At 38.4% G+C, this 26,315-nt stretch overlaps 1 protein-coding gene and 1 pseudogene across 2 annotated transcripts; one reads left to right on the forward strand and one right to left on the reverse strand.

Annotated features, from left to right (window-relative positions):
• Nucleotides 1–1,865: 1,865 nt before the first annotated feature.
• Nucleotides 1,866–2,502, forward strand: LOC141488215 (cytochrome c oxidase subunit 5B, mitochondrial pseudogene; annotated as a pseudogene).
• Nucleotides 2,503–8,068: 5,566 nt separating this feature from the next.
• On the reverse strand, nucleotides 8,069–25,136 carry PDCD2 (programmed cell death 2). Of its 2 annotated transcripts, XM_074188113.1 has the most exons (6): nucleotides 24,812–25,126; nucleotides 21,547–21,789; nucleotides 20,033–20,185; nucleotides 16,259–16,362; nucleotides 11,717–11,830; nucleotides 8,069–9,400 (listed from the first exon to the last, which is right to left on the reverse strand). In XM_074188113.1, exons 1-6 carry the CDS (start codon nucleotides 25,104–25,106, stop codon nucleotides 9,242–9,244), a joined length of 1,068 nt encoding a protein of 355 aa, XP_074044214.1. In that variant the 5' UTR covers nucleotides 25,107–25,126; the 3' UTR covers nucleotides 8,069–9,241. The 2 variants fall into 2 exon arrangements, with proteins under 2 accessions (XP_074044214.1, XP_074044216.1); XM_074188115.1 differs by lacking the exons at nucleotides 8,069–9,400; nucleotides 16,259–16,362 and having other exon boundaries at nucleotides 11,737–11,830; nucleotides 24,812–25,136.
• Between the last annotated feature and the right edge of the window lie 1,179 nt (nucleotides 25,137–26,315).

Raw genomic sequence — 26,315 nt, forward strand, 5'->3', positions numbered from 1 at the left:
TCCCCACAGATCGGTTAATATGGCTACACTAAGTACCCCCAAAAGAAAAATCTGAGCCTTCCATCTTTGAATCAGTATGACTGAGGTGGGAAGGATTTTAGAGACATTAGTTCAATCTCCTCATATCAGAGAGGAGGAATCTGAAGCTCCAGGAGGCCAAGGGATATGCCAAGTTAACTGCACATTTTGGAAGATGTTCAGTTTGATGAACATTTACATAGTACATATATTCATTTGTATATTTATAGGTACTTAAAAAATGCTTGCCGAGTGAAGTAATGAAATCAACTCCACCAAAAGGAGCCCTAGTTGAATTTTTGTTCAGCAGGAAAGTGCTCAGATACACTGGGATGTATGACCTGTAAGGTGAAATTCAAGATTATTAACTCTTTATTAAATATCAAGGATTCTGATTTGATAACAGGAAGTATAGAGTAGTAATTCAGAAAACAGTAGGAAATGGATATGGAGTCATGAGAAAGTATCCATGTTACAGTCAGGGCAAAAGGAGACATCTGTCATTAGTATACTGTAGGGTTACACTGAGTAACAACACTCCATCTCCTCAGAATAGAGATGTTATACACTTGTAGAAGGGTCTGTGCCTAAACTCCTGACTGCAATACAAGGCAGTGGAAAGGAACCCAATATGATTCAAACTAGGCCCTCCTCAGAAAACTCAGACCTAATTCCAAGGCTTTTCCAACTGTAGAAGCTGCCTGAAGAGGAATCCCTTCTAGCTGAAAATGTTGGGTCTCCCAGTTGATTGACAGTTGCCTTGATGGCAAAGTACAGTTATTAATTCACCGTGGTCCACAGAAGTTTAGGCTGGAGCTGGAAAAGGTGTGGCATGGACCCAGAGTTTATATTCTACAGTGAGCCCACAAGTTCAGGAAGAGACTGTAGTATTATTTTTGCTTAATATTATGGTAAGTAAATGTTCTTAATATTTGAGTCTGCATCAATTCATACATGTCTAAGTTACATTCAATTTTTCATATTTGTGATTTCTTAGAACATTTTATTATAGCCTATATTCATATACCACAACTTGTTCAAATGCTTCCTAAACAATGGGATTTCATTTATTTACTAACTCAAAGAATAAGCCACCAAAGATTTGGTGTAACCAAACACCACACCTTTCACTGTGCCATAGATGATAAACTCCATCCTAAATCAGCAATGAAATCTAGGTTCCCTTCCCCTGCCCCCCAACAAAAACATCTCTAGCTATTCTCCTTGGCTCTCTGGTTGAAGTAAAGGAGTTAGAAGATACTCTCTGCTCACCATTGCTGCTTCTAGGTTCTTCCCCTTCCTACTTCACAAAATAACCTTTCTCAGGGCGATAGGTGGCATAGTGGATGGAGCACTGGCCCTAGAGTCAGGAGGACCTGAGTTCAAATGTGGCCTCAGACACTTAATTACCTAGCTGATACCCTGAAGAGATCATAAAAAAGGGTAAAAACATCACTTGTACAAAAATATTCATAGCAGCCCTGTTTGTGTTGGCAAAGAATTGGAAATTGAGTGAATGTTCATCAACTGGGGAATTGTTCAATAAACTGAGGTATGTGTATGTGATGGAACACTACTATTGTATTAGAAACCAGGAGGGGTGGGAATTCAGGAAAGCCTGGAAGGATCTGCATGAAATGATGCTGAGCAAGATGAGCAGAACCAGAAAACATTATACACCCTAACAGCAACATGGGGGGTGATGACTTGTTCATTCCATCAGTGCAACAATCAGGGACAATTTTGGGGTATCTGGTGGAGAATATCAGTATCCAGAGAAAGAATTGTGGAGTTTGAACAAAGACCAAAGACTATTACCTTTAATTTAAAAAAAAAATCATCTCTCATTCCGGAAGCACTGCTGCAGCAGCTGGTCAGGGTTGTCTCGGTCTTCAAGGTTACTGCGGGGTGCCAGGGCCCTGGTGGTCCAGGCCCTGGGGGCCTCTGGCCCGACCGGGCAGCTGCGCGCTCGATGTCAAGCAAAGGAGGTATCCCATCTGATGAGGAGCAGGCCACTGGCTTGGAGAGAGATTATGATGGCTGCCAGGAATGATTTGGATCCATACAATATTCTAGCCCCAAAGGCAGCTCCAGGAACTAAGGAGGAGCCCAACCTGGTCCCTTCCATCACTGACAAGCAAATAGTGGGCTGTATCTGTGAAGAGGACAACAGTGCAGTCATCTGGTTCTGGCTTCACAAAGGCGAGACACAGCGTTGCCCAAATTGGAACTCACTACAAGCTGGTACCCCACCAGTTGCGCCACTGAGCCCCAGGACTGGTTACTTGATATATGCATTGTTTTCTTCCCTTAAATAAAAGGCTAGCCATTTCCCTGGCTCTCCCATAAAAAAATCATTATCTTATGTAATTTTACTGTCTCATACTTTATTTTTGTTCCTTAAGGATATGATTTCTCATCACATTCAACTGAGATCAATGTATATACCATGGAAACAATGTAAAGACTAACACACTGCTTTCTGGGGGGGGGGTAGGGGGAGGGAAGCAAGATTGGGGGAAAATTGTAAAAAAATAAAATCTTTTATTTTAAAAAAAGTTATTAACTATTGGCTTCATTTCCTGTTTTCCCTTATGAAACCCTATTCCTCATTGATATAATTTTATTTTTTGCAAGGCAATGGGGTTAAGTGGCTTGCCCAAGGCCACACAGCTAGGTAAATTATCAAGTGTCTGAGACTGGATTTGAACCCTGACTCCAGGGCCGGTTTTTATCCATTACAACACCTAGCCACCCCCATATTGTAATTTCTAATCCTCAAACTGTTTTCTCCCAAGCATTAACCACATTCACTTTTTCCCCCATATTGAGCCAGTTAAACTCTTACTTGGTCTTCAGTAGGACCCCCTCAGCATATTGCCGGTTATGCCCTGCCAAGCTTCTGCATCAGATCCTATCTTCTGCCTTTACTCTGACACATGTGCTACTAAAAGTAAGTGAAGAAAATCATGCAACCATGCTGGATCCACAATCAACTGAGCTCTTAAACTGCCACCAAGCATTACACATCAACTCAGTTCCTACATAGCAGTTCTTTCAGACCTTTTCATCCTTTAGCAAATTCTCCCCTCCCTACCCTACCTCCAACACTCTCAGTGGAGACATTACAGAGTCTGCTGTGAGCTGCCTCCAAGTAGCCTTACCAAGGTTCACCCATCCAATTACAAAAGCAATCCCATTAAACCTTATCTCCAGCAGATTACCCACTATCATATGATTCTGGTTATCTTCATCCTCTCCCAGTCTGCTGAACTTCCCTACTGCCAGCCCATGGCTCCCCCAAACCTCAAAGAATCCTCACTTGATCCATTTCCCATTAGCTCTTCTGCCTTTCATGGCCAGATTCCTTGAGAAAGCATTCTACAATTCAATAGGCCCCCCTTCTCACTTTTTAACCCCTTACAATGCAGCTTCCAACCTCATTCTACCAAAACTGCTCCCTCCAAATTTACTAATGATCATTTTCATTTTTTTATAAAATATTGATAGCTTGTTTCTTATGTATTGATTATCCCAAGTATTCCTTTTCCACACACTGTGGGGATGGTCAGAGAGCCATCCCTTAAAACTATTAGGGTTTTGAGGGAAAAAATACTGGACCAACCACCTTCACAAAGAGGTGGTTTTGAAATGTTATTTTTTGGTATCATTGTTTCCATTCATTGTTACAGTCATGTTACTGGGTTACAGTACATTGGCTCTGCTAACTTCCTGATTTTCTGTGTTCATACACATTTCTTGCAGCACAGTAATATTCCATGTTTGGGAGCTTCCATATTCTAGTTTTAGTCATTCCCCAATTGATGGGCATCTACTTTATTTCCAATACTTGAGTGCATCAATTCATATTTTGGCATACGTGATAGTCATCTTACTAGATGGCTTTTTGGGGGGTAAAAACCCAGTATTGGGGCATCTGATTCAAATGGGATTATCAAGATTATGTGCTAATGTCTCTTTGCTAATCTCCAATCTCTTATTTTTTGCCTCTTTCAGACTTTGCAAACTAGCTATTCCCTAGTAATCTTAAACTCAAAATACGCAAAACTGAACTTTTCCCCAAAACCCTCCCTAACTTCTAACTTCCCTATTACTGCTGAAGGTACCAACCAGTCCCCCTAGGTTCGAAACCTTGTGTCTTCAACTCCCCAATACCTCTCATCCACCAGGTCTAATCTGTTACCTGAGTCTTTCACCTCTGCAATCTCTTTCCTATATGCCTCTTTCTTTCCTTTGATTCTGCCACTACCCTGGTGCAAGCTCTCATCAATTTAGTCTTAAAGAGATTTGTCTGAGACAAGTTAAATGATCCAGCTGATCTCAACCTGTGAACTTGCACCCAGGTCTTCCTAACTCCAAAGGTAGCTCCATCCTTTTTTTTAAGGGAAGATCAAAAAAATATTTTTTTAAATCCTTTCCCATTGATTGGAAAGCTAACTAGCTATTCAATGGAAAATATTAAAACTCAGTCATTCCTCTCACCCACCCCCCACACATACATAAAAGTGTTCAAAGGGTACCAAGAGCTTCAAACTAATAATCACATGAAGTGTTCCAAATCACTGAGAAATGCAAATTTCTCACCTCACACCTAGCAAATTGGCAAAAATAAAAGGAAATGTTTGAGTTGTTTAAACAAGATAGATACAGGAATTCATTATTGGTAAGGCTGTGAATTTGATAAGACCATTTTGAAAAGCAATTTGGTTAACCCTGTGACCCAGAGAGGAGGTCAATGATTAAAAAGAGGGGCCTCAAACATTTATAGCAACATTTTTTTCAATACCAAAGATTTGTAACAATGTTAACAAATTACTCTCTAAAAACCGTTGACTATGATACGCTACAGAGAAGAATGGACTTAAATGAGTTGATGCAGGGTTCAGGAAAAAATACAAAGTAATTTTAACAAATAGAAGTAACTGCAAAATAATAAACTTGACTCCAAAGAAATATGCCCCCTGCTGCCTTTGGAAGGGTGTAGGAGAGTTCCAGATTTAAAACACTGCAAATCAGATTTTCCAAATAGTTTTCCACTTCCTTCTTTCCAAAAAAATCTTTATATGGAATGGGTCAGGGATTATTAAAAATAAATCAATAAAAAAATTGTAAACCAATACAATTTAATGGTCAAGAAGTCTTATATAATTTTGAGTAGTTAAAATTTAACTTTAGTGGTTACTATTGAATGGAATAAAGTCTGATATTTCTTCAGGAGGATATTATAGATTGGAATAAGCTGAGCTATAGGTTATGTCTCTTCTGCCCCTCCTCCCCTGACAAGCAACTTCTGGGATGTTGGTGAATGTTACCATGACTGAAATGTAAAGACCAAACTGACCTTGCTCTTTATCTATTGAGTCCAGATGTTCATTAGGCTGGAGGAGAAACTTGTTTGAATTATATGCTTTTCTTTAAATTAGCTTATGGGCTTAGATTGTTAAGACCACATTCTTAACTAATGAGGATGGGTCAGTGGGGGGAGGGGGTATCGAGTTAGGATATATGGCCCCTATGGTTCGTGTCCCTTTGCCTCATTCTCCATCTTTGTTTTGAGTGGGGCCTGCTTCTTGATAATCATATAAAGGCTTTTTCTCTTCATACCTTGAGAAATTTCCGAAATTTATTTAAGGGGGTTAAATACATCCCATACACTATGCAGTTCTTCATTATGGAGATTTTTAAAAATCTTTATTACTTTGATTAAAGATACTTTTTAAAAATGAAATGAATGAAAGGGATGGGATAAGGGAGATGGAAGAGGAAAGGGGGGATAGGTGATAGAAGAGAGGGAAGATTCTGGGAGAGGGTAATCAGATACAACACACTTCTGAGCAGAGACAGGATGAGAGAGAATAGAATGAGAGTGGGGAGGAATAGAAATGTGGGGAAATACAGCTATTAATAGTGACTGTGGGAAAAGTTATCAAACAGCTTCTCTGGTGGAATTATGATAAAGGCAACTCATACCAGAGTTGAGAAGATGAAATCTGAACACAAACCGAAGTACATTTTTTTCTAACCGAAGTACATTTTTTTCTATTCTTGAGGTTTTTTCCTATCTTTTTTGGAGGGAGGAGGGTTTAAATTTACTTTCACAAAATTATTGTAATATAAACCATTAAAAATGAAACTAGTAAAAAAAATTTTTAAAAATGAAACTAGTATTTTTCCATTCTTCCAATTGCAAGGATAATTTTTCTTTTGGTGAGGTAGTTAAGTGACTTGCCCAAGGTCACAGTTATCAAATGTCTGAGATGAGTTTTGAACTCCCATCCTCTTGGCTCCAGGGTTGGTGCTCTAATCACTATGCAACCTAGCTGCCCCGGATAATCTTAAAATTGATGCTACTCACTTCCCTCATCATCCTAATGTAGCTGACCCTGAGTTCATGAAGGCTAGATGGGGTGACAAGCTTTTCTAGAAAAACATATGATTCAGGCTTCCCTATTCTCAGGTGAGGATTACAATGCAGAATGTTACATTACAAGGTTTGGTTGCTTTTTGTTACAAGAATTCATCTATGGGATATTGGGGAAAATAGGCAGGGTGGATATTTTTTAAAAATGCATCAGTAATTGCATAAAAGGATGGGGGCCCACAAAGCAAATTCTGAAGAAATCCCAATCCCTCATTTAGACTTTACAAAACAGGTTTCACAAAGTGAATATCCATTTTCAGATGAACCAATGTACTATATTTCCCCATGTATAAGATGCACCTTAATTCTGGGGCCCGAAATTGGAAAAAAAAACATTATATAAAGTTATTCAACCCAAGTTTGATTCCTCATGAAATTCAAGGGCTGCTCATACCTTTCAGGCATCTTCTTGCACGTCTGGTGCATGAAGGCATGCTTAATCCATTCTGTTTCATGAACCTGAAGTACCAGTTGTGTCTCCTTTGAAAGCAGTAACTTCTTTTCATCAATAATTCTTCTTGCCTCATGCTAAACCATCTTTGTGGACACAGGAATTCCAATTGCCTTTTGCTCTTCAATTCTTATGTCCAATTCCCTCAGGCCATCTGATTGACTTGCCTCTCATGGCTGCCTTCTGCTGTGGCATTTTCGGTAGGGTTTCTTCTTCCTGTAGCTAGTCTTGAATTGTTTTCTCATTTGGAGGAGGACCAAACTTATGTTGAGCAGCATGATTTCCATTCTTTTGTTGCAAATTGGATCACTTTGAACTTGAATTCAGCACTGTACAAAAATCTTTTCTGAGACAATGCTAAACAGAATGTGGCAAAACATAACCTAATTTACTGGCAACAAATGCAAAACAATGAGCATAAAGATACAAAAGTGCAAAAAAGCAGGAAACGCAAGTAAAAAAATCTACACTTACTGTATAAGATGCTCCCAGTTCTCAGACCTCAAATTTTTTGGAAAAAGGTGAGTCTCATACATAGGGAAATACAGGTAAGTGCTGAGGGCTCATCACCAGATGGTTAACCAGTGATCTTTATTTTTAAAAGTACGTAGGATGTGATCTGTTACAGTGGTGAGTATAACCCCCAGTCTCTAAAATATTGAAGTAATGTACTCCTAATTCTTAGGAGCTGTTTCCCCCCCAATAACTGCTTCCCTTTATTCAAAATACAAAACATTTCACCAAATTACTTTTAATACTGTAATTCTGTATGCTTATAAGAGGAGATATTGAACAATGAGCAGGGATGATCAAAATGAAGTGTGCTTCATTAATTCCATGGAGTACTTTCAATGTTCTAAAAATCTCTAAAAGCTCATTTCTTTAAAACAATATTCTGGTGATGCTATGTTGTTATTGTTTAGTTGTGTCCAATGACCTATACTCTGGAGTGGTTTGCCACTTGCTGCTCCAATGAATTAAGGCAAAGGGTTGTTGTCTTAGGGTCAAATTTGTACTCAGGTCTTTCTGCCTGCAGAGTCAATGTTCTATACAATGAGCCAGCTAGTTGCCCAGTGATACTTTTTGGCTTGTAAATTGGGGAGCACCATAATGTTGGTAGAATATAATTCAGAAAATAAAAGCATGACAAAGTCACATATCATGTTTACCAGTGACAATTTATGTTCAAGTGGAGTGAAATACATCAAAATATAGCATCTGATCTGGTTGAACAGAAAAAACTGTTCACAGAGACAGACATTAATCCTAATAGCAAAAGTTTCCTTTTATTATAAGCCCAATGAGCTTCCTTCTTTTTGCCTCCAGCAACCATAAGCTCATCTGGAATATTTATGAGGAATAAGGTTAAAAGTAATCAGGATAACAAGATATAAGGGAGTGAAGAGAAGGTCAGATCTATATCAGAGGTAAAATTCAAACTGATAAAATTACTAATTCAAAAATTACAAAAAAAAAAAGAAAATTCTTGTGAACAGTGACCTAAGTAGCAAGATACAGCTGATACAATTACAAGTAAGCAAAATCTGGGGCCATGATCTCATTTTGTGAAAAATTTATCACTTAAGGGAAAACACTAGTTAGAATTTAATTTGTCCAATGGCCCTGATCACAGGATTAAAACCCTTACAGGTTCTGACAATGGCCCAGATCATGGGATTAAAACCCTTTACAGGTTTCACAGTTCAATCAGTTCATTTTACAAATGAGAAAAATGAGGTCTGGACAGGCTAAACAGCTTCCCCAATGATAGAGCCAGGGATTAAACCCACTGATTCCAATCCAGTCTTTATGATCAATACTGGAGGGGGAAGAAAGCTAAGTGAGAATGTTTCTAAATTTATGACTGACAGCCCTGCTTCTTTCAGGGACAGTCTGAAACCATGTATATCGTCAAGACAAAAGACAGGAAATTTTTAATCTCTTAAAAGCAACAGAGGTGCTAAGATCCATTAATCCATAAGAGCTGAATTTAGCTCCTAACTTCCTGTCAGTTAAGGCAAAAAGGAGTGGTTTAGGAAAGTGTGTCTGAACGGTAACCAAACTGGAGAAACAAGGAGATAAGATAAATGGGAAAAGACAGAAAAGACAGATCCACTTTGCAGTTCACCATAATAAATCCTTCCTCCCATGCTTTGGCAGGCCCACCAGCATGTACATTAAACTCAGTGTCCACTAGAGTTGGCCTGGCATCTGATACTGTGCTGTTGTGATGAATTTTTTTCTAGATTATTAGAACATAAAGACTGCTTGGAAATTCTAAAATGTGGAGAGTACAAAATCACCCAACTAGAGATTTGCCTTTCATGATTTTAAGTTGTGTCTGTGAAGTCTTGTTTCCAAATGAACTCCTCTGTGTAGTTGGTGCCCAAGTGGCAGCTCTCTGCACAGGTAAATACAGCCAGAGTCCCCCAGTCAATACTTTTGCCCAATCTGTCAGCTTTTAGGTAATTTAAAAGCTGTGGCATAACCTGAAAAAAAGACAATATGAAATTGTAATGCAATACACCCCATTCTTCTTTAGGTTGAGGTTAATTATAACAAGTTTGATTTTTATCATTTTTATCTTAAATTACTAAACCCTTTAAGAAAGATCAGTTACTATATAACTAAATTTTCAGCAAATTCCCTTGCCGTGGGCTCCATGTGATCTTTGACTTAGTATATGCCTATTTATTAGGAAGGAGCAGTCAAGAAAGGAGGTGAAAATCTGCTTCACAATCCACAGGAAAGATCATCTGTTGTTTTCAGAAAAATAGCTCTAACAATGAATAAAAATGTTACCTCAAGTTATTGACTGACTAAAAGATACAATCATGCAGTTTCCTAAAGAAGGCCATATGAAAAAATGCTTCAGATTTTTTAATAGAGAAATGCAAATTAAAACAATTCTTAAGATCCCAAAACTCACATCCATCAGACTGGCAAAAATGACAAAAAATTATAATGACAAATGTTGAAGAGACTGTGGGAAAACAGGTAAATTGATGCTCTACTGGTGAAGCTACTATGAATAAGCCTGGTATTTCTGTACAAAAAATTTGGAACTATAACCTAAAATTTACTACTAAACCATGCAAACTCTTTCATCCAGTGATATCACTATTAGGACTAAAACTCAAAAAATGAAAGAAAAAGGAAAAGGACCTATATGTACAAAAACAGATATAGGAGCTTTTTATGAAAGCCAAAAACTGGAAACTTACAGAGATGCCCATCATTTGAGGATCAAATTAATAATACATACATAAAAGAAATCAAAGCATGTGACATATAAAAACATGTATGAACTGATAAGAATTGAGAAAGCAGATCTAAGAGAATTACTTATACAAAAATAAAAGACTGTAAAGAAAAGATTCTTTGAAATTCTTAGGAACAACTACAATTCTAGAGGTCCCAAAAGCAAACATGCCACCCATCTCCTGAATCAGAGTACAGAATGAGACATATTTCTTAAACATGGCCAATGCAAAAATAAAGTTTTGTTAGGCTGTGTATATTTGTTTTAGGTTTTGTTTTGCAAGGCAAATGGGGTTAAGTGGCTTGCCCAAGGCTACACAGCTAGGTAATTATTAAGTGTCTGAGACCAGATTTGAACCCAGGTACTTCTGACTCCAGGGCCAGTGCTTTATCCACTGCGCCACCTAGCCACCCCTAGACTGTGTATATTTGTTACAATGATTTTGATGCCTTCATCTCCCCTCCATTGGGGGTGACATTAGAGAATGAAAAAATAAATTTTTGTTAAATTTTTAAATATTCTAATGGTAGGAAAGAATACTATTAATAACAACAAATAAAGAAATTATGATCTATTGATTTATTTTTGAGGAGAGTCAAAAGGTAGAGCAGAATTATGGCTGTATAGTTCTACTTGAAATTGTGTTCATATAATTGTTAATCTAAAAATCACTGCAATTCCAAAATAACCCACCAGGAGACACACTTCAACTTGATTAAGCTATGAAGTGATTTAAAAATCAGTCTCAAGCTGATTTCTGAAAAAAGCAAAATTCCTACTTAAAAATCCTCAAAAAAAAAAAAGTGTGAATAATCCCTATTCGTCACCAAATAACAAAACTATTTTCAGGGCATTTCTACTAAATGCATATAGATTTCTATGGTATTAGTGCATATGATATAAAAATCCCTACTTGGGAGTTTTTTAAGATCTAGTTTTCTTCCTCTCAGTTGCCTCTAATCATTGAAAAAAAAGAAACAAAATTCTCATAACAAATATGCACCATCAAGAAGGATTAATTTCTGCATTGGTCATGTCCAAAAAAAAAGTCCATTCTCAAGAAGTATGTGGCATGTTTTCTCCAGGGTCCTCTGGAGCCCTAATGGGTCACTGCATTGCTTAGAAATCTTTAGTCTATTAGTCTAGTTTTTATAATATTGTTATTATTGTATGCTATTCTCTTACTTAGGTTCACTTCAACTCTTAAGTTTTTCCCGGTTTTTCTGAAATCTTCCCTTTCATCATTTTTTACAGCACAAATAAAATACTTTTGTACATAGAAGTCCTTTTGCTTGAAAAGGATCCTGTTTTCAACTGACTACTATAGAGCAAACATTCCTGATAGTCTATTACTGTACTCCCTTCCCCTGATGCAGATCATTTTTCCCCAACATTTTCTCATCCCATATGATTCTAACTTTTATATCCCATATCCAAATTCATCCTTTTTGAGACAATGACAGATACACAGATAAAAAATAATAATAATTCAGAAAACAGACAACTTTTTAACCATAATCATTCCTTATTTCAGAACTCATACCTGGAATTCAAATATCCTCTTGGCACCACACGGGCAATTTGGAATATCTTGTTCTTGAGGAATATTTTCACCAGAAATCCAGATAGGGGGGATTTCTCTGCCATATCTAAGAATCTAAAAATCAAACAGGAAAGTTCTAAAATTTACTAACATATTCACTCACAAATCTTACAAAAAGTTATGAGGAAAAGATCTTTTCATCAAGGAAGTGGTTTTTGAAAAGTATACAGATGTTTGAAAATTTCCTCTAAAATATGGCAGAAATATTTATTTGAAATAATCTGATGTAGTATTTGATATTTCCCAGAAAAAATCCATTATTATGAACTAGTAACGCTCTCTTAAAATTGTAATGTTGGGGGTAGCTAGGTGGCACAGTGGATATCAGTCCTAGAATCAGGAGGACCTGCGTTCTTAATAATTATCTAGCTGCATGACCTTGGGCAAGTCACCTAACCCATTGCTTTGCCTTAATAATTATCTAGCTGTGTGACCTTAAGTTACCTACCCCATTGCTTTGCAAAAACAGAAACAAAAAAACAAAACAAAACAAAACAAAATTGTAATGTTAAGGTCGACCAAACAACTTAGTTAATAAGTAATAAAGGGGGGCGGCTAGGTGGCGTAGTGTTATAAAGCACCAGCCTTGGAGTCAGGAGTACCTGGGTTCAAATCTGGTCTCAGACACTTAATAATTGCCTGGCTGTGTGGCCTTGGGCAAGCCACTTAACCTCATTTGCCTTGCAAAAAAAAAAAACCTAAAAAAAGTAATAAAGGCACTATGATAGGAGGGAGAAAAATTTGAAATTCAAAAACTTACAAAAATGAATGTTAAGTCAATTTAAGACCTGCAATGGAAAATGCCATCCCCATTCAAACAAAAAAAAAGCTATGGAATCTGAAAGCAAAACAAATAATACTATTTTCACCTTTTAAAAATTTGTTTTTTTCTTCTCGTGATTTTTGCCTTTTTTGTCCTGATTCTTCTTTTACAGTATGACTAATATGAAAATATGGTGCAACATGATTGGTTCTTGTCCTTCATTATCAAAGGTGTAGGGTGAAAAGGGTAGTATTGGGTGTGTGTTCAAGGAAGACTAGTACCTTGGTGCGAGGGCTGCTTTCCACCTTTCATTGTTCACCTGAGCCACCTAACTCTCACCTGTGGCTCCAAGAAGCTGTAGCATGCACAGTGACCACAACCTGGTAAACTGATTCAGCAGATAGGCTATACCAGGTTGAGGGTAAACGAGAGACTCTCAAACTCATTGTTGAGTAGTGGGGGTATCTACCCCAAGCATGTGAAATCTTCCACTGGTGGAATGGTGGAGAATAATTCATTCCAATGGCCAACTGAAGCAGGTGCCATGAAGTGCTTAGAGCTTGGTTAGACACTGAAGATGCCAAGGCCATCCACTGTCTTGCTATGCTGGATCATAATGACTTTGGAAGAGAGAGTGAGGCAGCTGACTTTGTGCAGCTCTACCTCACTTAATTTCCACCCTCAACAAAAGACATCACTCATAACCATTCCTCAAAATCCTATGGCAACAAGCAAGTGACAAATCAGCAGGTGAACATACAGTGGAAGCTATAGTAACAACCCTGTCTGGGCCATAGGGTCGTTTTCCCATTGAAGGCAGTAGTGAAGGGGCGGCTAGGTGGCGCAGTGGATAAAGCACCAGCCCTAGAGTCAGGAGTACCTGGGTTCAAATCCGGTCTCAGACACTTAATAATTACCTAGCTGTATGGCCTTGGGTAAGCCACTTAACCCGATTGCCTTGCAAAAAAAAAAAGCAGCAGTTAGATTTGGGAGCCCCCTGGGTGTCTAAGCAGTCCAAGGATCACACTGATCCTGATGTGAGGAAGGGGCGAGAAAAGGTGCCCTAAAAACTGTCTACTAGCCCAACCCTGGTCTGGTGGGCGAATCCCAGTGTGGTTGAGACACAAAAAAATCTACAACTTCTTCAAAGAAGATTCCACTCACAATTGGTACATGGAACTAGTGCACTCTCATAGACAACACAAGATCCAATAGACCAGGTATGGCATCCAAATAACAGCCCCGAGTGAAACAAACCCTGGAATGAAACTCCAGGAAAAAATACCAGGAATAGGGGCGGCTAGGTGGCGCAGTGGATAAAGCACCCGCCCTGGTGTCAGGAGTACCTGTGTTCAAATCCGGTCTCAGACACTTAATAATTACCTAGCTGTGTGGCCTTTGTGCAAGCCACTTAACCCCGTTTGCCTTGCAAAAAAAAAAAAAAAAAAAAAATGCCAGGAATAGAACAGAGGTCTATATACAAGATCTGGTGTACAATTTACTGAAGTTGGAGCTAGATATACATTTTTCTAGAGTGGCTTCAGTGAGGGGGAAATTTGTAAAGCTGGGGTAGGTTTTTCAATCAAAACTAGTCAACATTCTTGAATGCCCACCAAAAGGAGGGAATGACAAATTTCATGAAAATAAGATCATCACTTCCAGGAAAACGCCATGCCACCATCATCAGTACCTATGTTCCCACCATGACGAACACTAATGAAGTTAAAGAAAAATTTTATGAAGACCTGGAAACCCTTAACATTAATGTACCAAAAGAGGACAAGTTTATAATTCTAGGTGACTTTAATGCTAGAGTAGGCTCAGATTACCAGATGTAGCAGGGAATCCTAGGGAGGAATAGAGCTGGAAACAGTAAAAGCAATGGTCATATTCTATTGAAGACTTGTGCATCTTGTGACCTTCTCATCATAAAAAATGTCTTCCATTTACCTAAATACAATAAAACTTCCTGGATGCACCTTTAGCAAACATTGGCACTATTAGACTATGTGATCCTAAGAAGAAGAGATAGACAGGATGTGAGAGCGACAAAAGCAATGTTTGGTGAAGAGTGCCAGATTGATCACAGACTCATGCTTTCAAACAAAGCCTTGGCATCAAGGCAAAATGAATATTAGAAGAATTAATGTCAAAAGATTAGAGTATCTCATCTGGCCTCAGGCACTTAATAGTTACCTAGCTGTGTGACCTTGGACAAGTCACTTAACCCTATTGTCTTGCAAAAAAAATAATTTAAAAAAAGAGATTAGAGTATATCTTTGAGCAGAATAGTTTGTTGCTAACTTGGAGAGAAACTGGGCCAACACACAGTTGGCAACAGTAGAGCAGAAAAGGAATAGATAGCTTTCAGAGATCTGGTGTACAGCACTGCATTTGCTCATCTGGGCCAGAACATTTGCAAACACCAAGACTGATTTGATGAAAATGACAGGGAAATACAGAAGCTGTTAATGAAAAAATGAGAACTCCACATGGTTAACCAGAAGGAAATATTTAATTCCATCAAAAGTAAAGTACAAGTAAAGCTTAGAGAGATGCAGGACTATTGGCTCAGTAAGAAGGCAGATACAATTCAATTTTATGCAGACAGTAACAAACTAAAATGTTTTTATGATGCCCTGAAGTCTATTTATGGGCCAAAGACATGGTGCATCTCAACTACTCAGTGCTGATATTTCCACATTGATTAATGATAGGGCCATGATCCAAGAGAGATGGGCTAAACACTTCCTTAGTGTTGTGAACAGATCATCATCAATCAATGCAGAAGCCACTGGCCATTTACTTCAAAGTTAAAGTCAATCAGTTCCTAGCTGAAGTTCCAACTGAAGAGGTTTTGAATGCCTTTAGACTCCTTTCAAGAGGCAAAGAAAGTAATAATTACCTAGCTGTGTGGACTTGGGAAAAAAAAAAGTCAAAAGCACCTGGTGCTGATTCTATTCCAGCTGAGATCTACGAAGTGGAAAGGGGGAGGCCACTGCTCATCCAAAAACTGACTGAAATTTTCCAGGTTATATAGCATGAAGAGATTATCTCCCAAGAATTCAAAGATGCCTCCATAGTCCATCTCTATAAAGGTAAAGGGATTAGAGGTATTTTTCTTTATAGTCAATGCTGATAAGATTCTTTCCAGAGTCTTTTTCAACAGGCTGATCCTTCACTTGGAAGATGGTCATCTCCCTGGGAGCCAGTGTGACTTCAGAAAGGGTTGCAGAACAGTCGTTATAATGTCAGTCAAGAGGGTTTATGGAAAATTCCATGACAGTGTGCATGCCCAGGTTCTGGCTAGTGGACGATGCTCTTGAGATTTCTCAGTCACCAATGAAATGAAACAGGGATGCGTCCTTGCTCCCATGCTTTTGAGAATGATGTTTTCACAAGTTATCAAATGCCTTCACTGAGGATAAACATGGCCTCAAGATCAGCTACCATACTAACAGCAAATTCTTCAACTTGAAAAGGCTGAAAACCAAGACTAAAGTGGAGGGACTGTTGGTGCATGATCTTCTCTTTGCTAAAGATTATGAATTTCAAAGAATTAACATCCTATTATCAGAATATCATTTTTTATAGGCTGCCCAAGACACAGTCCTTTGTAAAAATATTTGTTGTGTTAGATTTTGCCTGTTATGATAATTACTCAAAAACTATTTTTCCAAGGTAAGTGGTACAACAAAATTATGCTTTTTCTACCTTACCTGGTCTGGCTCAAGGGCTATTTGAGCTTTAAATTTCTGGAAGATTTCATCTTCCCTAGATTCATGCTTTGCTATAGAATCCAATTCTGCCTCAAGTGCTTCATCTGAAAGAAGCCAACAAATTCTATTGTCAGCAAATATACAACAATAACAATCCCCTTATTTAGCACTTTATAGTTTCTAGAGAGCTTTAACAACTGAGGTAACTATTAGTGATATTAATTCCCATTTTACAGAGTAGGCTACATAAGTAACTTGTTAGGGAGTCCTTCCTCCTATATACCATAGCATGGTAAGTCTATTCAAAGTAGTTTTCATGCACTTACTTTTTTTTTTAAACAATCTTATCTTCTATTTTTTACATCTCCTTAATTTCTAAACATTTAAGTGAGGCATATGGAGTGGATAGTGTTGACCTGGAATTCAGAAGATCTAAGTTCAAATTAAATACTAACTGTGTGACTGGGCAAGTTCCCTGATCTCTGTCTGCCTCAGTTTCTTCCCTGCAAAATGAGGAATAAAATAGTACTATCTCCAAGGGTTGTTGTGAGGATCATATGTGTTTTTGTAAGCTCTTATTAACAGTGCCAGACATGTAGTAAGCACTTAATCAAAGTTTCCTACCTTCCATCAAAAATGCTTTTTTGGGGCAGCCAGGTGGCACAGTGGATAGAGCACTGGCCTTAGAATCAGGAGTACCTGAGTTCAAATCCGGCCTCAGACACTTAATAATAATTACCTAGCTGTGTGGCCTTGGGCAAGCCACTTAACCCCATTGCCTTACAAAAAACTTTAAAAAAAATGCTTTTTCATTCAATAATTGATTCAAATATTCCTACCTCTCTCCTATCCCTTGTCATCCCTTGTAAACAAAGAATAAAAAAATAAATAAAATAAAATAAAAAAACTCTGCAAAATGAACCAATATATGAATTGAAGCTAATAGGGTATACAAGTTCTAGACTCCCAATCTGGATAAACAGCAGAGGTGTCATGCCTTTATTTTCCTTTAAGCATGTTACAGATTGAAAGCTTGATATTTTCACTCCCTTCCTCAGAATCTGAATCATATCCATGAATCAAATTCTACCTCCACTATTAATATTTGCCTTTTTTCTTTTCTGGATATTAATGGCTAAGACTGTAAATAGAGTAGCAGATCAATATAAGAGTTAATTGTTCTGTTTCTCTTCTGTATATTAGTCTGTAGCCTCAAAGAGTTATTTATGTAGTCTCAGGAAGGTTTAACCTTTACCTAGCACTTTAAGGTTTACAAAGCAATATATAGACATTACATTTTTTTTAAGTTTTTTTGCAAGGCAATGGGGTTAAGTGGCTTGCCCAAGGCCACACAGCTAGGTAATTATTAAGTGTCTGAGGCTGGATTTGAACTCAGGTACTCCTGACTTCAGGGCCTGTGCTCTATCCACTGCACCACCTAGACAGCCCCCCCCTCCTCAAGACATTACACTCTTTAAGACCCTACAAGGTAGTAATTTTTTCAGAGTAAACAAGAAAGAGGTAAAGTGGTTTGCTCAGACAAAACTGATCATAACAGAAGACAAAGACTATACCTCACAAAGGCAATAGCCTTCTGTCTGGGGGATCAGAGCAAAGATGTAAGCTGGGACCTGTGAGACAGGTAAATGACAGGCAGAAAGGGCAATAGGGAGTCTGAGAGGAACTTCAGGCAGGGGTGACAGCACAAGAGAAACTTGTGCTTGAGAGACAAAGGAGAGCTCAGGAAAACTGGGAAGACAAGTCAGCTAAAGCAGAAGATTCCCATAGTTTATGAGAAGACCTGAATGATAAAGCAAAGAAGTCAAGACTATTGGGCAGGCAATGAGATCCCATTAGAGGTTTTCAGATCAGAGATTGACAGGATCAGAACTGCCTTTAATAATGATGATGACAGACCTTACACCAACCTTGCAATGTAGGTGTTGTTATTATCATCATTTTACAGACAAGGAAAGAGACAAGACTAATAGTGACTTGCCCAGGGTCAAACTGTTAGGAAATATCTGAGACTGGATCAGAACTCAGGTTTTCCTAACTCCCAGCCCAACACTCTATACATTCAACCATCTAAGCTGGCATGAAGGTGCCAAAGGAATTAAAAAAGGAAAAAGATCTAGCAAACTACAATAACAGTCCAACCATGAGCTATTTCAGTGCAGTGAAGAAGTACCATGAGCAGATATAGACTACTTGTTCAAAAAATCTGACAGTAAAAGGATGAAAGGATTAAAGACTGAGAGCTGAGGGAAATAAAATGTTCCCTCCAAGAGAGAAGCTTGGACATATTTGTATACTCAGGGGAAGATATCAATGATTTCCCAAGAGTTGTTAAAGGACATAAACTGTTTTTAAATGAAAAAATAGAAATTATGAACAGTCACTTGAAAGAATATTCTGAAACACAAATAAGAGATACAGCTAAAACAAAGTGGGGTGTCTCCTCACATCCAACAGATAAGTAAAGATGATAAAAAATTAAAACGATTAATACTGGAGGACCTTTAAGAAGACAAGCACACTAATTCTCCTAAGGTAGCTGCAAATTAGTCCAACTATTCTGGAAAACAATTTGGAAGTATACTAAAGAAGTCGATATACTAGATATACTCTATGACCCAGAAATACTATTACTGGACATATACCCCAAGGAGGTCAAAGACAAATGGAGGACTTAAATAAAAACATTGATAGGCATATATATATATATGTATTTGTGGTAGCAAAAATATGGGATAAAAGGGATCAATGGGGGGGGGGAAGAATGTTAATACTAAAGATAGAAGATGAGTAACTCATGTCCAATAACAGAATAAGAGGGAAAGCTTTTAAGAATTCTAAATTCCCAAGACCTACAGAACTTAAATGAAACCTGATATTCTGAAATGAGAAAAATCAAAGCTAAATCAGTCTTCAAGTCTGGCTCTTTTTAAGTTCAAAGTATATGTAGTTAGCACTAATAATCTTCAGCACTAATAATCTTCATATCACAGTAGTTTAAAAAATACTTATAGGCACAGTGGATAGAGCACTGGCCCTAGAGTCAGGAGGACCTGAGTTCAAATCCGACCTCAGACACTTAATAATTACCTAGCTGTGTGACCTTTAGCAAGTCACTTAACCCTACTGCCTTGCCAAAAAAACAATAAAAAAAATACTTATGAAAATGTAATTCACTATGTAATTTTCAAATACTTTATAATTTTGTTCAATGTTTTATTCCACTGTATAGCAGAAAACTCAATTTTTTCTCAATTCTACATAATTCTGGAACTAAATTTAAACCTGTACTCTCATCTCAAATTTGCTTGAAATGGTTTATTCTTTTTTTTGCCTTGAAATGGCGCATATATATATATATATATATATATATATATATATATATTTGCAAAGCAATGGAGTTAAATGACTTGACCATGGGTAATTATTAAGTGTCTAAGACTGGATTTGAAATCAGGTCCTCCTGACTCCAGGGCTGTACACTATCCACCTATGCCAGCTGCCCCTGAAATGGCTTATTTTTTCAAATTACTGGCAGATATTTATAAAAGGTATTAACTTAGGTTATATGAATAGGTTAAATTAGGGTAAACTACTTAAAGCAAAATATCTAATTTCTATAGGTGATTATAACTCTCTAACCACCTTCAATGGTCACCATTAATTAGAAAATGCTTCGCATGACAAACGGATTAAAATTTTCTTGATGGTCTCTTTATTTGTAAATGAACTGCCTTTTTAAAATTTACTTCTTACCCATACTTCCTATGAGCTCTGAGCCTTCACACTTTTCCAGGCTTTCAGGAATGCTGTCAGGAACACTATCAGGCTCCATCTCTTCTGTTTCTATTACAATTTCATATTCCGGAAAAAGGAACTTGTGGTCTGGGATTGAACTATTCAAATTATCTAAAAGAAAATATCTGCAATTGGTTAGAATATAAAGGTATAGATAATCAACTCAAGAATAACAGAAAAATGAATCTGTGGAACTCTTAAGGAGTTCACAATCTATATACTGCAGCCCTTCAAATAAAACTATATGTTAGGTTCAGGAATGATGAATATTGAGGAAAGGCTTCAAAGGACCTAGTAGAATAGGTCCTTACCTCCCTCTTTAATCCTTAAGATTTCAAAGAGATCTACCTATTTTTAAACATCAAGACTTTTATTTTTTTTCCCAATTACCCATAAAGATAAGTTTTCTACATTCATTTTCTGAGTAAGATTGAGCTCCACATTTTTCTCCTTCCCTTCACCCATGAAAGCAAGTAATGTAATATATATATAAATTTTTTTTAAAATTTTCAAGGTTTTTTTCTTTTGCAAGGCAAATGGGGTTAAGTGGCTTGCCCAAGGCCACACAGCTAGGTAACTATTAAGTGTCTGAGGCTGGATTTGAACTCAGGTACTCCTGACTCCAGGGCTAGTGCTCTATCCACTGCATCACCTAGCCACCCCATATTTAAATTCTTAAGGAATGTTATCAGAAATTTTAACCCATGTTTTAAAATTTCAATTAATGTCATCTACCTCTAAGCACTTAATTTCTAGGAAGATATCAAACTGCATCATATAACAAATTTCATAGGAAGTAATCATCTCCCCCAGCATTGAGTCAAATTGTCACTTTACAAGGAAGTGTGCCCCCCCATTCAAAAGAAAGGAAAGTGGACATGTAAAATACTTCGTATAATATCAGACTTTTCTATATTCTACTTAGATATAATTTTTTCTCTTTCTAATTATCATAAGAAGTCTGACTCTGGGAGAGAAATGAGGGAGAGGTACTCTGAGAAGATATAAGGGATAGCTAGAAGGTACAGGGGATAGAACACTGGCCTTGGAGTCAGGAGGATAGGAGTTCAAATCCAGCCTCAGACACTTGACTCTTACTAGCTGTATGACCTTGGACAAGCCACTTAACCCTGACTGTCTCACATCTAGAGCCACCTCCAGTCATCCTGGCCACTGAATCCAGATGACTCTGGAAAAGAAAATGAGGCTGAAGACTTAGCACAGCCCCCCACACACACACTCAAATCCGATGTGCTTGTCATGGCATCACCTCCTTGATGTCATGGTCTTCAAGAATGAAGGGACAGGGGCAGCTAGGTGGCGTAGTGGATAAAGCACTGGCCCTGGAGTCAGGAGTACCTGGGTTCAAATCCAGTCTCAGACACTTAATAATTACCTAGCTGTGTGACCTTGGGCAAGCCACTTAACCCCATTTGCCTTGCAAAAACCTAAAAAAAAAATATTTAACTTACCTAATGTTGAACAAGACTGCTTATGTCCCAATTTCCAATCAAGAATCTGATGATCCTTACTACAATAATGGGCCTTATGACACCTGGAACAAACTTTGGGACCCAAACAACCACAGACTCTACAGAGATGAACACCAGATTGAAGTCTTACACATAGAGAATTATCTTCTTCATCTGGTGGTTCTTCTGATGGTGGCTCATAAGAGTAATGGTCATTTTTCCTGGGTAACTGATTCCTAAAAACTAAAAAAGTAGAATGAAAATAATCAAAATAAAGTTAAAAAATATTATGCCACTAAAAAAGAGGCTCTCCTAAATTATGCCAAAGAAAAAATTATGATATCCACAGAAAGCTGATAATAGGGTAAACACTGATGCTCTTTAATGCTTCTGGAGTTTCTCATAATGCCAAAGAATCTGTTACTTAATCACAAACAGAGTTTGGTTATAGGCTCTTGCCTCCAGTTTAGCCTGGCAACATTACATTGCACACATTCCTTTATAGAAAGTTTTCCATTTCATTTGTTTCTTTATCAGGTATAATATTATTTTTTCCCCATCTGATATGAACTTTTTTCCTGGAGATGACACTTATTAGGCAACATTTTAGGAACATATTAGTGGGGAATTCATGCTTAAGTATAAATTGATAATCTAACAGGTCATTTTGCAACTCCTAGATTCTGTTATATTGTCACATAGAGAAACAAGTGGCAATTTTTTAGCAGAGGCAAATTTTGGCTCAACATATAAATAACTAATCTATTTGAACTATTAAAAAATGGGGCAGCTATGTGGTGCAGTGGATAAAGCACCAACCTTGTGAATGGCACGCTCTCCTTGTACTCACCCTACATATCAATTTGGTGGTCAAGTCATGAATTTTATTTCCACAGCATCTCTCTCATTCTCTCCATTCCACTACCACCCTATTTCAGGCTCTCATCAGCTCTTACCTGGACTACGGAATAGACTCCCAGCTTTTATCTTTCCTCTCTAGTAACTATTTGTCAAACTGATTTTCCTAAAGATTTCCTGCAACTCTTGCCTCACTGCCCCATGTTGGTGCTTCTACTATTACTGTATATTTACTTCTCTAAATTTAACCCTAAATCTGCTTCTTTGCTGCACTGCCTTTGAGTCGACATACCCTCTGAGGAATTAATCCAAACTTGTAGATAAAAGCCACAGATTTGTAAGACACATCTTCACTTAAATTTTTTTTTTAGGTTTTTCCAAGGCAAATGGGGTTAAGTGGCTTGCTCAAGGCCACAGGGCTAGGTAATTATTAAGTGTCTGAGACTGGATTTGAACCCAGGTACTCCTGCCTCCAAGGCCAGTGCTTTATCCACTATTCCACCTAGCCGCCCCATCTTCGTTTAAATTCTTCCTCAAGCCATTTAATAGCAAGTCACTTAGCTTAGCTTCTTATCTATAAAATTAGGGTATTAATAGTACCAACCTCAACGGCTTGTTTTGAGGTTCAAATGAAATCATACTTCTAAAGTGTTCTGTAAACCTTAAAACACTACACAATTTTGATTAGTTATTATTATCATCGCTACTTCTTTCACATCAACCTTTCAAATTCTTGAAATGAAACCACATGGCCTACAGACTCACAAACACAATGCACTCTACCAATGAAGATGAGATCTAATAATATAATTAATATTTTTAAATAGCACTAACTATGTGCACGAGACTTTACAATTCTTAACTTATTTGATCCTCTGAACATCCCTGGGAGGTGAGAGCTATTATTATTCCCATTTTGCAGATGATAAAACAAAGGTTAAGGGACTTGCCCAGGGTCACCTGGCTAGTAAGCTTGTGAGGTCCAATTTGAACTGAGGTCTTCCATCACCAGGCCCAGCACTTTCTATTGGCTGTCCCCATCCAGCTACTGTCAGATCCTGTGACAATTCATTTAATTTTTCTGAGCCTCTGTTTATTCACTTCTAAAGTAAAAAAGTAGCAACTATTTTTGAACTCTTGGTACATATGAAATTAAATTTTTTTTTAAGGAGTCAAAATCCAAAGGGGTTAAATTTTTTTTTTTTGGTTTTGGTTTTTGGGGGCAATGGGGTTAAGTGATTTGGCTCAGACCACGTGGTAGTAGGTAAGTGTCAAGTGTCTGAATTCAAATGTGAACTCAGGTCCTCCTGACTCCAGGGCTGGTGCTCTATCTACTTCGCCCCCTCCCCAAGCTGCTCCAGCAAATGAGATTGTTTTCAAGATGAAAAAGAATAATTTAGGAAAAGTGAAGTGAAGAAGCAAGCCCGCACTCTACAGCACAGCCCTCCAAATATTTCTCAAAAACACATTCTCCTGTGGCTAGGTGGAGCACTGGCCCTGGGAGTCAGGAGGACCTGAGTTCAAGTCTGACCTCAGACACTTAATAATTCCCTAGCTGTGTGGCCTTGGGCAAGCCACTTAAAACCCCAATGCCTTGCAAAAACCTAAAAAATTATTCACTTATCAATAATAATTATCAACATCATCTAGCTGTGTGACCTTGGGCAAGTCACTTAACCCCATTTGCCTTGCAAAAACCTAAAAATAAATGGATAAATATAATAATAATGATTAGCTGTGTGGCCTTGGGCAAGTCACTTAACCCCACTGCCTTTAATCATACTTCTAAAGTGTTCTGTAAACCTAAAAACACTACACAATTTTGATTAGTTGTTATTATTATCATCGCTACTGTTACTTCTAAAAATAATAATTAATAATAATAATGATAATAATTATTACCTAGTTGTGTGGCCTTGCACAAGTCACTTAACCCTATTGCCTTTAAAAACTAAAAAAATTATTATTAATAATAATAATTATTATTATTATTATCTAGCTGTGTGGCCTTATACAAGTCACTTAGCTCCTCTGCCTTTAAAAACCTAAAAAATTAATTAATAATAATAATTATTATTACCTAGCTGTGTGGCCTTGAGCAAGTCACTTAACCCCACTGCCTTGCAAAAACTAAAATCTAAAAAAAATTTTAAAAAATTAACCTAAGAAAAACCCCCCACACTGTCTCCCCCATTGCTCTGGGGCCGCTCCCGGAGTCGGAAGACCTGAGTTCGAGTCTGCCTTCAGAAGCGTGCTAGCTGTGCGCCCCTGGGCGAGTCCCTCGCCCCGTTTGCCCCGGTTTCCTCGGCTGGAATAAGGGCACAATAAGGGCTCCTAGCTGTCGGGGGGCTCCTCGCGCCGGGCCACGGCGGAGGCGGCACCGGGCGGGGAGCGGGCGGGCCCTGACCTCGGAGGCCGGCGCAGCACGGAGGCTCCCGGCAGCAGAAGACGAAGAGGCCGCGGTGGAAGGCGTCGGCGCGCTCCGGCAGCGGCGCGTACAGCTGCAGCAGGAAGGCGGGCGGCCGGCGGCACAGCGGGCAGGCCAGCTGCGCGGGGCCCGGGAGGCCGCACTCGGAGAGCCAGGCCGGCCGGCCGCCCACCTTGCTGGGGAACTGCCCGCTCCTCAGGCGCCAGCCCGGCGCTTCCGCGGCGAAGCCCAGCTCCACCGCCGGGGCCGAGGTCGGCGCCGCGGCCGACGCCATGACAACGTCGCCGGAAACCCCGCGGGAGCGACTCGCACGTGCCCCGGAAGGCAGCGGAGCGGAAATGGCCGGCCGCTGCGGAAACGTGCTGCAGAGAAGCGGGTCCGCCGCGCGCAGGACTTCCGGAGTGTTGGACTGTAGGTTCCGGGTCAGAGCCATTACGCTCCGCCCCGCTCCGCCCCTCCGGGCTTCTTCGCTCCCGGGGTGCGGAGCGGGACCGGGCTTATCTAGGCAGCACGCAAAATCTGCAAATGCTAGCAGTTAGCAGTCGTGCCACTTGCTTTACATTTCTCATTTCATCCTCGCAACCCTTGTAGACAGCTGCCATTTATGATTCCCTTTTACAGATGAGGAAACTGAGGCAAACAACTCTCAAAGAAATAGAAATGGGGGGCGGCTAGCTAGTAAGTTTAAAAATGGAAGCAAGGGAAAAAATCCATAATGGATGAGGGTAAATTTATGGTGACATATTTCAATCAAGAACTGAAAATTGACATGACCACGTGGTAGTAGGTAATATTATATATTTTGTGTGACTTCACATCTATAATCCATATATTGTTTGCCTTCTCAAGGGAGACAGGAGGGGTAGAAGGGAGTGAATTTAGAACTCAAACCCCATTGCCTTGAAAAAAAACTAAAATTTGTTTTAATAATATAATTATTATATTATTAATTATATGCAAAATTATTGATTATATAATAATTATAATTATTAATATTGATTATATATTGGTGTTGATTTCTTAATTGTTAATAATTAATTATATATAATTATTATTCTTATTTTTATTATCTAGTTTGCGACCTTGGGCAAGCCACTTAACCCCATTGTCTTGCAAAAAAAAATAGAAATGGGAGAGAAGTTAAGGATCTAAACAAAATGTGAGGAAATGGAGCTATGGTGGATCTTTAATGACTGGAATAGGAATTTTAAGAAGTCTTATTTAGTGTCAACAATGCCTTTTCATAAAACAATCACATTTTAAAACATTATTTTGATCTCCACAAAACTAGGACAGCAGCAATCCATTCCGTAAAAACTGGTTTGTAGTTCTAGACCCCTATTTATATGAAGATAGTCACTAATATTTTACCTTACAAAATGACTTCCACTAAGAATGCAAACAATATTTTTTTTAGGGTTTTTTTGTTTTTGCAAGGCAAATAGGGTTAAGTGGCTTGCCCAAGGCCACACAGCTAGGTAAT

The sequence above is a fragment of the Macrotis lagotis genome, chromosome 5, assembly GCF_037893015.1.
Source record: "Macrotis lagotis isolate mMagLag1 chromosome 5, bilby.v1.9.chrom.fasta, whole genome shotgun sequence".
In the NCBI taxonomy this organism is placed as follows: Eukaryota; Metazoa; Chordata; class Mammalia; order Peramelemorphia; family Peramelidae; genus Macrotis; species Macrotis lagotis.